Source organism: Drosophila serrata, unplaced genomic scaffold (genome assembly GCF_035046125.1).
Source record: "Drosophila serrata isolate PLE 108 unplaced genomic scaffold, ASM3504612v1 contig_362, whole genome shotgun sequence".
Taxonomy (NCBI): Eukaryota; Metazoa; Arthropoda; class Insecta; order Diptera; family Drosophilidae; genus Drosophila; species Drosophila serrata.
The window spans coordinates 2,326,507-2,338,552 of NW_028257260.1; the positions used below are offsets into that span (position 1 = coordinate 2,326,507).

At 37.2% G+C, this 12,046-nt stretch overlaps 1 protein-coding gene across 1 annotated transcript; it reads right to left on the bottom strand.

The window, feature by feature from the left end:
• Positions 1 to 1,457: 1,457 nt before the first annotated feature.
• Positions 1,458 to 6,159, bottom strand: unc (uncoordinated). Its single transcript, XM_020942103.2, has 5 exons — positions 5,675 to 6,159; positions 5,293 to 5,601; positions 3,715 to 5,234; positions 2,717 to 3,660; positions 1,458 to 2,657 (listed from the first exon to the last, which is right to left on the bottom strand). The coding sequence occupies exons 1-5, from the start codon at positions 6,000 to 6,002 to the stop codon at positions 1,586 to 1,588; spliced, it is 4,173 nt and encodes a 1,390-aa protein (XP_020797762.2). The 5' UTR covers positions 6,003 to 6,159; the 3' UTR covers positions 1,458 to 1,585.
• Positions 6,160 to 12,046: the final 5,887 nt, after the last annotated feature.

Genomic DNA, 12,046 nt, shown 5'->3' on the forward strand with positions numbered 1-12,046 from the left:
AATTAGATCAGAAAAATCACACCCAAGGAAAAAATTAAGCTTTAGAAAATATGTTGCAAAGAAAGTGCTCTTGAAATTTGAAGTCTGAATTCTGTGACATGTTTAAAAAGGTGCAAGGCTATAGTCTTTTTCCCCTTGTATCTATTTTAGTCATAGTACTTAATCAACAATTAAATAATTATATAAAATAAATAGAAACTTACCTCCACGGCGCAAAAACGACAGTATACTTCCCATGTCGTAAAGTAAGATTCCTTAAGCCTGATAAAAGGTTCGGAAGGTTCTCTAGATTCTCTTTAGTTCCAGATGCAGCTGGTGTTCCCTTCACTCACTTACAGTAGTCTCGGGCTAAGGTGGATTGGCTAGATTTGATTTTGACTGAACAAGAGGATGGCGACGGCAATGGCAAAGGTAATCCTGGAAAACAAACCGTAGTACAAATTGTAAATTTTCACCGCGATTGTAAAAGTATACTAATAATTACCAGGTTACCGAAAACGAATAAAAATGTAATTTTTTACTGATTCCTTTATCAGGCACAAAAGATTCTCTAGATTCTCTAGTTCCAGATGCAGCTGAAGGGAACTTCAACTCACTTACAGTAGCCTCAGGCTATGGTGGATTGATTAGATTTGATTTTGACTGAACAAGATGACACGCAGGATGGCGAGGACGAAGGCAAAAGTAATCCTGGAAAACAAACCGTAAAACAAAGTGTAAATTTTCACCGCGATTGTAAAAGCATGCAAATAATTACCAAGTTACCGAAAACGAATACAAATTTAATTTTTCACGGATTAGACTTGTTGGAAAAGTATTATTTTTAAATAAAATACGAATACTAGTTGTTGCCAGTAATGGGATTGGAGAGTGAATAAGAACTTACAGTTGCTTTCTTACCTAAGTAATGACAATTGCTTGATATTTGGTTCATGGCATACTTTGATCAATTTAAAAAATTACTTTCTTTTTAAGTTTGTGTGTATTTAGTGTTTATTTTAAAAAATATTTAATAATAAAATATATGGATTTTTGGTTAGCAACATTCCCTAAAGGATGCTTTCCCAAATCAGCAAGTGGTAAGGAAGGAAATCGGAATCCTTCCGTGTTAAATTTTGTACTGTTTGCTCAGGGATTTGTCTTAAAATAAATTAAATCTTAAGTATATAAAATTAAAAAATAAAATTTAAACCATTAAAGGTAAAAAATTGAAAATGGGATGCAGTTGTGGAAAGAAGAAACAAAAAATACAATAATTTGTAATTCACAAAATATTAACACAATTTCAAGGTAAAGATTCAAGAATGCATTTGAAAAAACAGAGGTAAAAATTCAATTCACATGGAATAAATAATAAATAAATAATTATTACAAAAACCAAAAAATGTACTAAAAGATTGTCGATGAAATTTAATTATACATGTATCTATACAATAATTATAAACAAATTAAAAGAATTAAATGCTGAATCAAAGTAGTTCAACCGCACTTTATTTCTTGGTAAATACCACTCACTGTCTGTTTATATTTACACATATTTACAATTATACAATGTCTAAAAACTGTAATTTCATAAATACTTAAACTACAAGTTCATGCGATTCCAGAAATCTTGACTAAATGAGACCTCTGGTGTGGTATCTGGACCCATTACTGCACTGTCAACCAGCTCCTCGAATGATCCACAAGGTGATCTCACCCTGGGCAGGCTACTTTGGGATGTACTGGTGCTGGTACTGGTGCTGATCTCCACCTGGAGGCCAGGAGATTGCTGTGATTCCTGGATGGGATACAGAGTGGGTGCAGTGTGGGGTCGTGGTGGCACAAGCCTCACATTCTCCGCTCCTGTCGTAGGAGCACTAAAAGGTCTCGTTGCAGATTTATTAAGCTTTGAAGATTTTTGCATCTTGGTTTTACTTGACACCAAAGGACCACCGAAAAGTAGCTCCATTTTGGCCATGGATTGCTGCAGCTTTTGACTAGGCGAACGGGTCACTTTAAGGGAGGGATCCTCCAGGCTGGAGCTATCGGTGCTGCTATCTAAAAGGGGATTAGGGGATCGCAGGCCCAGAGCATTCTTAGCTCGTCGAAGGAGCGATCTCATCTCATCATTGCTGCTGCTCCTCGAGGGTGTGATATCGGAAAGTTCCGTGGGTTTGACAACACTCAAAACCTTGGGCATCTCTGCTGGTATCCATTCAGTCGGTGGCTGGAGTTTCTCCTTCTGCTCCTGTTGCTCTATCTCTGCCACCTTTTTCTCCAGATTTATCTCAGCCAGCAGTTTTTTTCGAGCCTCGGAAATGGCATTTGTAAAGTGATACTTGTCCTGGCCAGGGTTCTCCTCTACCTCCGATAGCCAGATGGGTGAGGATAACTTGGAGTCCACCGTGGGAGGCTGATTTTGCAGTTCCTCCTCTCTGAGAGTTGAATCTTCTAGGCGTATACTTCGATGCTGACCCATGAATGTGTCCAAAGTGCGATCTAATTGTTCCTGCTGCTCTCTTAATTGAGAGATTGGTGGAATTTTACGTGGTTTAAGGGGTTCTTTGTGGGATTTCTGGTTGTTTGTAATTGCTGTGGCCTTTGCCTTCTCCAGATAACTGAGAAAGCTTTGCTCCAGGAGGTCACTTTCCTCTTCCAGCTGCTTCATGCGATTCCTGAGGGATTAAAAGGGATTCATTAAAAGTTATAGATTTTAAAGAGTTGCTAAACTTACTTGGCACTGAGCAGAGCCTCTTCAAAGCTGGGTCCTTGGATTGCTTGACCTAGGGATAGTATGGGTTGTGGTGGTGCTGGTTCTATAGTATTTGTGGCCACATCATGCACTAAAGGTTTTACAGGGGGTTTTAGGGGTGAAGAGGGTTGAAGTGGAGTTTCCTTTAATTGCTCAGAAGATCCTGAAGCGGGAGCAATGACAGGGGAAGGTGTTTCCTCTGCAACTTTGACCCTTGCCGGTTGGGGTTCCTCCCTGGCAACTTTTGCCGGAGAAACATTAGCTTCATTTTTGGGAGATTGGGTATTGTGACCTGGCGGAGTGGCATCTAGTTTACTCGCCACAGGAAGAGTCTCAGGAGAGCTAACTGAAGTATCTTTGGGTAGTATCGATTTCCTGCCATGATTATTAGTCCTGGCAGAAAGACCTCCTGCTCCTGTTACATCCACAGGATCACTGGAATCGGAGTTCCTGTAAAATCTATAATGTGATGCCAGGCGTGGTTCAACCGGTATATAAGCCGCAGGAACTGGTATGCCATTTGTTGGAGCCACAGCTACCAATTGATAAGTCAAACCCGGATATGGATGAGGCATAACCTCCAATGAAGGAGCAGGATGATGAACAGGCAACTGTACAGGATGACTGGGCTGTATGGGCTTGGATACCTCGCAGGATGTGACTGCCACGGAGGATGAAGGAAGAGCCAGGTTTACCTTAACCGTAGCAGCTGAAGAAGAAGCCTCAACAGCTGGATTACTCTCCTGACCAGTCCACATGGGCACAATGCAAGTGGCCTGCTCGGCGGCCATCTCAGTCTGTTGAATCTTCTCCACCAGGAGACGGTGATGGGTCTCATAATGCTCCAGCAGGCGGAAGATTTTCTGGACAAGTTCCTGAGTCTCGGCGGATAAATGGGAATCACGTTGAACGCGGCGGCACATGGTCTGAGGATGAGAATTAATTAATTAGTTGGTTTACAATTAATTAGATATACTTACCCGCCAAGAGTTTTGTCTTCTGGTGAGTCTTAAGATCTCTGCTTGGTGTCTTAACTTCACCAAATAGAGTTCGTCCAATCGCTGTTTCTGCAACTTGAGAGCCTTGTTGAGGGAGAGTTCCACCCGTTCGAGAAACAACTGACCACTGGCACTGTGCAGCATCTCATGGATCCATTGTTCGTAGGTCCTTTTCACCTCCATGTAAACTTGGGTGGTGGCATCGCCCATGGACTTGGCATCCGTTTGTATGTAAATGTGATTCTTGGGCGTCAATCTCTTCCTACTCGTCTGGGTGGCTTTACTCCTTAGGGACTTTTCTTTCACCTGAGTTGAGGTTTCCTTTTTGTTTTTCGAGCGATCATGCTGCTCTCTTAGCCGTCCCTCCTGAACGCCCATAAAGTGACCATGACTAAAGCCCTCCAAGTAACCCTCTTTGAAGCCCTTCTGCTGCCCCACCGCATATTCCTGCTCCATGGATAGATTCAGCACATTTCCCAGCAACTGGACACAACCGCTGACATCACTCATTAAAGTCTCCATGCGTTGAACGGACACATACATCCTTGCTTGCGGCTGTCTGGTTTTCTTCTGGGCATTATCCAAGGATTGCCGGATCACAGCCAGGCTGGAGAATTGCTCCGGATGCAGGGGCAGCACTCGGGGTAGTTCCACCTCACCAGCGGGTAATATAATAGGACCCATTTCAGAGTTGACCACTTCATCCTCTTGGCTCGGTTTGACCTTCTTTTTGGGTGGTTTTTCCGGCAACTTGATCACCGGCTCACCGGGATTGAAACTCTTTCCCGCCTTGGTCAGACGATCACGTTCACGGAGTTCCTTTTTCAGGAGTTGCTCGAAGGATTCCTCGGATATCACCTCCACTGGCGGTGCACAGGATTTGGTTAGCAGGCGTAGATTTTTCATTAAGTCTGCCATTTGTTGTTCGACAGCATGCAGGGATTGGGAGACGCGAGGTCCCACAAAGACACTACGGCCATCGGCTCCGAGGATTAGCTCCTGCTCCTCGGTTTGATAGAGGCGACTGGTGTCCACCTCGGGACGAGCTTCCAGGCAGGCAGCCGGCTCCGTTTGGGAGCCACAATCAACGGGGGTGACCGTATTATTCTCTTGGGAAATTACCAGCTTCTTGGTCTCCACCAATGAACGGACGAGAGCCATTAGCAGACTCTGGGTTTGACCCGCCAAATCCTCTTCGTAGTGACCCTCCACCAAGCGGTTAAACTCCGGATCAGGTTGGAGTTCTTGGTCACCACCACCTAGTACGGCACTAAGAACCTGCTGCAGTTCATCCGTACGGAAGCGAAACTCTGGACGATTCTCGAATTTGGGCAAAGTATGACGATGGGGCATTTCGCTGCAGAAGACGGACAAAGTGAAGTGACAGTTCTGGGAGTGCAGGAACTCTGCCACCAAAGTGGGCAATGCCATGGCCAGTGGTGAGGTGAGCAGGGCATGTGATTGGGACATTTGCAAGCCGGCGGCCTTGTTTAGGAGCTGTCCTGTAGGATAAGGAATTAGTTATTGGAACATCTTATATATATAGTATTTAATCCTTACCCAAAGCCGTATTATTAAAGCAATTGATGAGCTCTGCCCTTAGGTGGGAATGCATTTCCCGGGCTATGCCCTCCTGGTCCAGCCACTTACGGAATCCTTGCTCGAATTGCTGCTCTGGCAGCTGGGTTAGCTCTTCGAGCTGAATCCTTAGGCGATCCGCCTTGACATCGCTGCTAAGCCGGGAATCCATTTTGGAAGGAACAGAATCCTGGGGATTCATGGAGGATTCCTCAGAGATTTCTGGAGTCCGGTGCTCTGGTTCAGTAGTTGTGGCTGCCGACTCGGGTTTGTGTGGAGCTTCCGAGGGTGCTTAAAATAATTATCATTAATTAATTAATTGATTTATTTATTAATTATTATCCGTATTATGAACTCTGCTAACCTCCTTTTGATCCTTTTGATCCACTGCCGCCGTATATCTTACTGATTCCTGATCCTGACCTGCTTTTTCCCGCTCCTGCCATTGTCCTGCCCCGATTGGATGGTTGATTCCTATCGCCACTGACCATGCGATGCTGCCGCACCCGCTGAGCGGCCGCTGCTGCCGCCGCCAACGCCCTGTCCCGCTTTACCTGCTCCTCCCGTTCACGTGCCGCCATCTCATGTTTTCGCTCCCGCTCGCAGGGTATCCCGGGGACAGTTGGAACCCATTGCTTCGACCGGCCGGAAGCCATTGACGTGGATCTCGTCTGCACTTGACGGGTTTTCATCGCAGGATCTTGGGTCTCGTGGCAGAACTCGATTGCAATAGGTCCTGTCGCGACCGTCCTTCGTGTGCGAGTGAATGCAATTATCCCAGGTGAGGCAAGAGGCGAGAGGTAAGGCCAGTGAGCGGCACTGCAACAACCACCAGCTGGGTTTCGTGCATCGACTGTGACAGGTGCTGCCCGGCCTGCTCAGGTGAGGGTGGGGGGAAAGGTGTTCGTTCGCAAAGGATGCCAGGAGTTAGAGGGGTAGGTGCACTCAGGCGAGAAGGAATTCAGCTGTAATAGTCACAGAAGGGTAGAGAAATAAGGAACAATTTTATCTAAATTTGTTTTACAATAAATAAAAAGAAATATATAACAAAACATAAATAATATACAAATTAATCACTAAAAAACATATTTATTTAAAAATGTATTGTCTTAAAACATGTAACTATCCTTAATATTTAAAATGTATTAAGCTTTAAGCCTCGTTTTATTATTATTGTTTGTTTTTATTGAAAAATTTTACAATTAATTACAATATTGTTTAGTTTAAAGTGAAAAAACGAACTTAAAACAACTATTTTTAGTGCCAAACCTTATTTTATTTATTCAAATAAATAAATTTATCATAACCCTTTACTTTTACATTAAATAATCAATTAAAAAACCCAAATAAAATAATTTCTATCCACCCACAACAGCTGCTTTTCCAGCTAAAATTTAAATTTCAAAAAATCGACTACAACCACTCGATATTAGTATTTTTATTCGATACTTGTGTGTGGTATTTTATTGCAAAACAAAATATTGCTAAATGTTATAAAACAAAGGCGCGCAAAGTGTTAACCATATTTTCAAAATAATTTTAATAAAAGTATAAGAAAATAAGAATAGTTTTGAAGTGAAAAGTGAAAGTAGAATTTTAAATTTAAAAGGCAGAATTTAGTAGAAGGCTTATAACAGAAAAACCACATTTCTATTGTTTAAATAAATATATATGTCTTATATCTGTAAGCTTTAGAGAGCCATAATTTTTGGTATTTTGTTAAATGAAAATAATAATAAATGTTTTCATTTAAATAAAATTAAATGTCCCATAACTTTAGTAAATGCATTAAGCCCAAAATAATTGAAATTAAGAAAATTTAAGGAATTTGTATGTTACATAAATATGTATGTTTTTATTTTGGTGTATCAGCTGTTTGCGTTATTCGATAGCCGATAACAATGAGCTGCTTGTTGTTTTTCCCGGAAACACGGAAGAAGCAAACCAATAACATTTTCGGTAATTGCGAAATTTCCTTTGCATTTTCTTGTTTGCTTTAATAAATATATGCTAATGTATATTAGTATTTTGATTAGACAATGTCACACATCCTTAAACAGAAACGCCTTCAATCCAGGGAAACCAAGGAGCGGAGATTTTCTATTTCCCGGAACTTAGCTGCCCCGAAAGTAACAAAAAGGTATAAAAGTTAATTATTTACAAACAGTTTAATGTAGCTAGTTATTTACATTTTCAGATAATACCTAACTGGTTAGAAATATGAATTACTATCTGTGTCAGTTTAAAGAAACCCTAAATAATAGGAAATGAAGACGAATGACTTGGAAGTTTAAGCTTGATTGCAATGCAATATATTTTCCGACTCTTTTAAACTCTAAAAAACATTAAGTAAAAGTGTTCTCTATTGACACTTAAATAGCAGCCACAATAACATAAATCTTTAACCGACTTTTTGCCTAACCAAAATAATGTTAAAGTTAAGATTTACCGCATTTCCATATTTCATATTTCATCTTTTTACCGTAGTTGGTTTTGTTTATGTGTATATAAATTCCACTTCCACTGAAATTTTTCCTAAATTATATTTTGCTAATTTTTAAATACTAAAATATCAATAAGAATATTTAATTTAAAGGGCAAATAAACTTTTACTTGAATATTCCATTCTTTAACAAACTAGACTTTAATATCTTATAGCTTTACTAATTAATTATACTCTTAAATTATTATTGCCAACCTGATTGATGATTAAATTGATTCGAATTATTTATCATGACAATAAATCTAACGTAAGTTACAAAACGATTTAAAGTTAATCTGACTCTTATGCGAAAAGCTTTACTAATTTTTAATGAGATGTCAAGAATAAGTGGCTTGTTGAAATGCTTTGTGTGATTAAAAAATATATAATATGTTTAAGTGAGGAGAAAACTAAATAGCTGGAAAATGGGAAAATAAACTTGATCTGATCATAACTCATTCAGAATGTAATAAGTTGTTTATACAAATTAAGGATTATATTTTTTCTTATTACTTACAGGAGAGAAGTTAGCAGCAACTTCTGCCATGTCCAATATAAATAATAAATAAAATAAATAATCAAATCAATAATACTTGATAGATTTAAAATATACTAAAACTTTCCTTTGTTCCCGGCAAATGCCAGACGGAAGATACTGTTTTATTTTCCTCGAAAGCTAACAGAGGGGAAATAAAAATCTGTGATGATTTCCCGGAAGTAAAAAACGGAATCCAATCTAGGAAATCGTCTTTCTTTTTCGGAAATATAAAACTGAAAAACTGTAGAAATTGTATACATTTCCACAGAATAAAAATAATCATGACTCTGTGTATTGCAAATTCGTCGTTTTATAATAGCATTTAAGTGGAATTCAAGTCAACTCCGCATCGCGCTAACTGTTGTATGTGTTTAACTAAGCTAATATTAACATATAAAGATTTATAAGTAAGTATGTGCACCTGCCTCTGTCTATTGACAAACTGCAAAATGTGATTGCGATTTCAGTGACTGTAGTAGCAACATCAGCTTCCTCCCTTCTGAACCCACTTGAATTTTTTTTAGCGTCTGTTGCTGCAATTATTTATTTAGATACACTTTGTGGAGAGAAAATACTCTATTCTTTAAGTTTAGGAGCTTAAAAGGTGAGATATATTAAAATAAAAGCAAAATTGGAGACTTACATTACAAGCTCTACTCCTTCCTTTTCTTAAGTATAAATAAATTCGTTAGACTATATCTTAAGGCAAGTGTATCTGAACTTCGTTAGGAAGTAGCTGAATTTCTTTCCTGTTTATTTATGAATGTGTTTGCTGGATGACTCTCTGCCGCTTGATTGGCTTCAATCCTGACCTTGCCGGGGTCAAAGGCCAACGCCAACCTGTGGCTAATCCCCTAAAGAGGGTGGTCTGGTATCTGCTAAATCATGAAGGGGCATCAAATTTTTAAGATGGAAGCCTGATAAGGAAATGCTTGTAACAGTTAGACCGTTTTTTTTTATTATATTCTAAATAATATTTAATAAAAATAATTAATAATTCGCATAAGAAACTTTTAACTACTGATTTTTCCCATTTTTCGCGCTTTTAAGGGGTAAGCTTATTGGAAATGTAAGAAAATTGAGTCAACCGACTTACTTCCTGGGTATATATTCACATATATATATATTTTTTCTTAACTGTCTGTAATACTGGGTTCGGGTTAATGGAAATCGGCTGTGAACTTACTCACTCAATTAACCCGGAAAGATGATATCAAGGAATTAACAAGATGCTCTAAGTTTAAAATATTGCGAAGTTTTTGGAGCTACAATAAATGAATCAAATCAACGCAGACAAAGATAATCAATTAATCAATATAACATATAATAAGGCTACTGAAACTAGCCAAAAGATATATTATATATTTAAATACGACAATTAAAAATATTTAATATACAAGTTGATTTCAGTAACTAAAAGGACTTTAATGATATGAATAATTTTTTATAAACAAAATTATCCCAAATCTCTGCGATAATATCTCTCTCTGTGCAATTAAGAATATTTATAATTATAAACGTGGCTTAAATTGATAGTTCTTGTACTATGTACCATGGCTCATGGCACCGGCAATTGCGAAATTAATATTCTTTGTTTCGGGCTCGTTTAAATTTAATTATAATTACTTTAGTGCTACTTGAATATTATTTTTTTTCTGTATTGTCATTCCTAGTTGGACATTTTAGCTTTGTGCTGGCCGATATAACAATTTCGTAGTTTAGATTTTTAAATTTTTAATTCCAGCTTTGTGGTTTTGTCTTTTTACGATTTTGGCCATAATGACTTTGGCAATTATGCGCAAATGATAAGCAGCCAAGCGCAACTTTTGGACATTTCAAAGCGGCTTTCGCCTGTCGGGGGACACGGAATGCGAATCCGACTGAGAATGAGAATGGTTCTGGTTCTGGTTCGTCAGGTTCAAGGGGAGAGACAGCAAGAGGAATATCGAAACAGAGGTTTTGTTTTTTGATAATAAAACACTTGGCAATTGCTAAGACTTGGACAAAGAAATTGTAGTAATTAAAATATGTATATTTTTTATATCCTACATACTTGTGGTAATCTGAGTACTATGATAAGAATGCTTCCTTCTGTTCTTAAAGTGTTATCTTTTTGGATTACTTCTTTTAAAATCATAGAGTTTATTTCTTTTAGCAGGCATACCTAATCTGTTAATATATATTTATATATCTATTTTTTTTTCTTTAAATTTGAGTAAAATTGAATAATGAACATGGAAGATATATTCTACTTTTGAGTCTGAAGATCATATACATAGCACGTTCGAGGCCTGCTGCATACAGTTTCAAAATGTATTTATGATAATATACTGAAAATAACTATTTAAATATTTATAAATATAATACCATAACAATATATAATCTTTATATAAAATTATATTACAAAAATATATATTTTTTACTTAAAACTATAAAAACCCATAAAAAACTTAGCTACTTGGCACTTATTATATAAAATCTTAGATAATATTTAAATGTACCTGAAAAACCTTACCGTATATCTACCTCTATTTTTAAAAATGTAATGTAAATCCTTATAAAAATATGTTATAACAAGATTTAGTGTTCTTTAAAACTTAAGATACAGTAGCATTACCCCTAAAATCCTAAGTACTTGACACGAACTCTCTCAAATCTTAACTATAGGTTATTGCCTATATTATTTATGACGTTCCCCAAAAACCTTACCTTATATCTTCCTTTTATTCCTAAAAATATAAAATCCATCAAGTCATCGCTATATGCTTATATCATTCTTGGGGTTCCGAATCATTAGTTTCGGAGTAGGAATAGGAATCAAAATCGTAATCGGAATCGCTCCCGTCCAGGTACAAAGTGCGCACGTTATAGCCCTCTTTACATGCCCGACTGACTCTCTAAATTGGCGCTAATTTTGGGATTTGTTGGCTTTGTGAAGGGATTTTTGTATTTTTGACATTTCATTGGAATTAAGTACAGTTGTCCGGTGGCCAAAGGCTGCAATTAGTATTTCCCAAAAAAAAAAGACGGGCTAATTAATTGCGTGTCACGAAACACGGAAATTGAGTTAGAACCAAGAACAAAAATACAGTTAGAAGCCGATGTGCGTGCAGTTGGTATATCTGATCTAAGCAAGATTTATAAAAAAAAAATATTGTAACTGTGTAACAATTGTACAACAAATCTCACCCTAAATTTCTTAGCCAAGATTGTAGAAAGTTTGTGGGAAAACCCAAATTTCTTTATCTTAAATGGAGAAATTTGTGAGGGATAATGGTAATAATTCTAAAACAAGATTTACATATTTTTAAAGCTCTTGAAATTAACTTATATTACAATGTAATTAATATTATAAACCATTTTAATTTAATTTATAACAGGTTGTAATAGTAAGGAACATCGATCTTATTGTTAAACCCTGTTGGGAATTGTAAAACTCATAATGAACACATACTTGCAGATTTTGTTGCATTAAAAAACACAAATGTATGGGATGTATTTTTGAATTAAACATTTTTTTAAAGAGATAAAAAATAATTTTCAAGAATAATTTAATTTTCTTTAGTTTGATTTGGGTTTTTTTATTTGTTTAATTATCCCTTATTGATTTCAAAAAAGGACGTAATGTAGCAGAACCATTTAAAATTATTATTTTTTTGTTTTGGTAATACATATTACCTTAAAATTATATTTTTAGATCTATTTTTTTTTTGTTC

What these genes read in the sequence shown, in the direction of transcription:
- unc (XM_020942103.2), bottom strand. Translation starts at nt 6,002, where the DNA reads ATGAAAACCCGTCAAGTGCAGACGAGATCCACGTCAATGGCTTCCGGC. An exon ending in ATCAAAAGGATCAAAAGGAG is followed by an intron (nt 5,602 to 5,674) that starts GTTAGCAGAGTT and finishes AATTATTTTAAG; the next exon opens with CACCCTCGGAAGCTCCACAC. An exon ending in CTTTAATAATACGGCTTTGG is followed by an intron (nt 5,235 to 5,292) that starts GTAAGGATTAAA and finishes CTTATCCTACAG; the next exon opens with GACAGCTCCTAAACAAGGCC.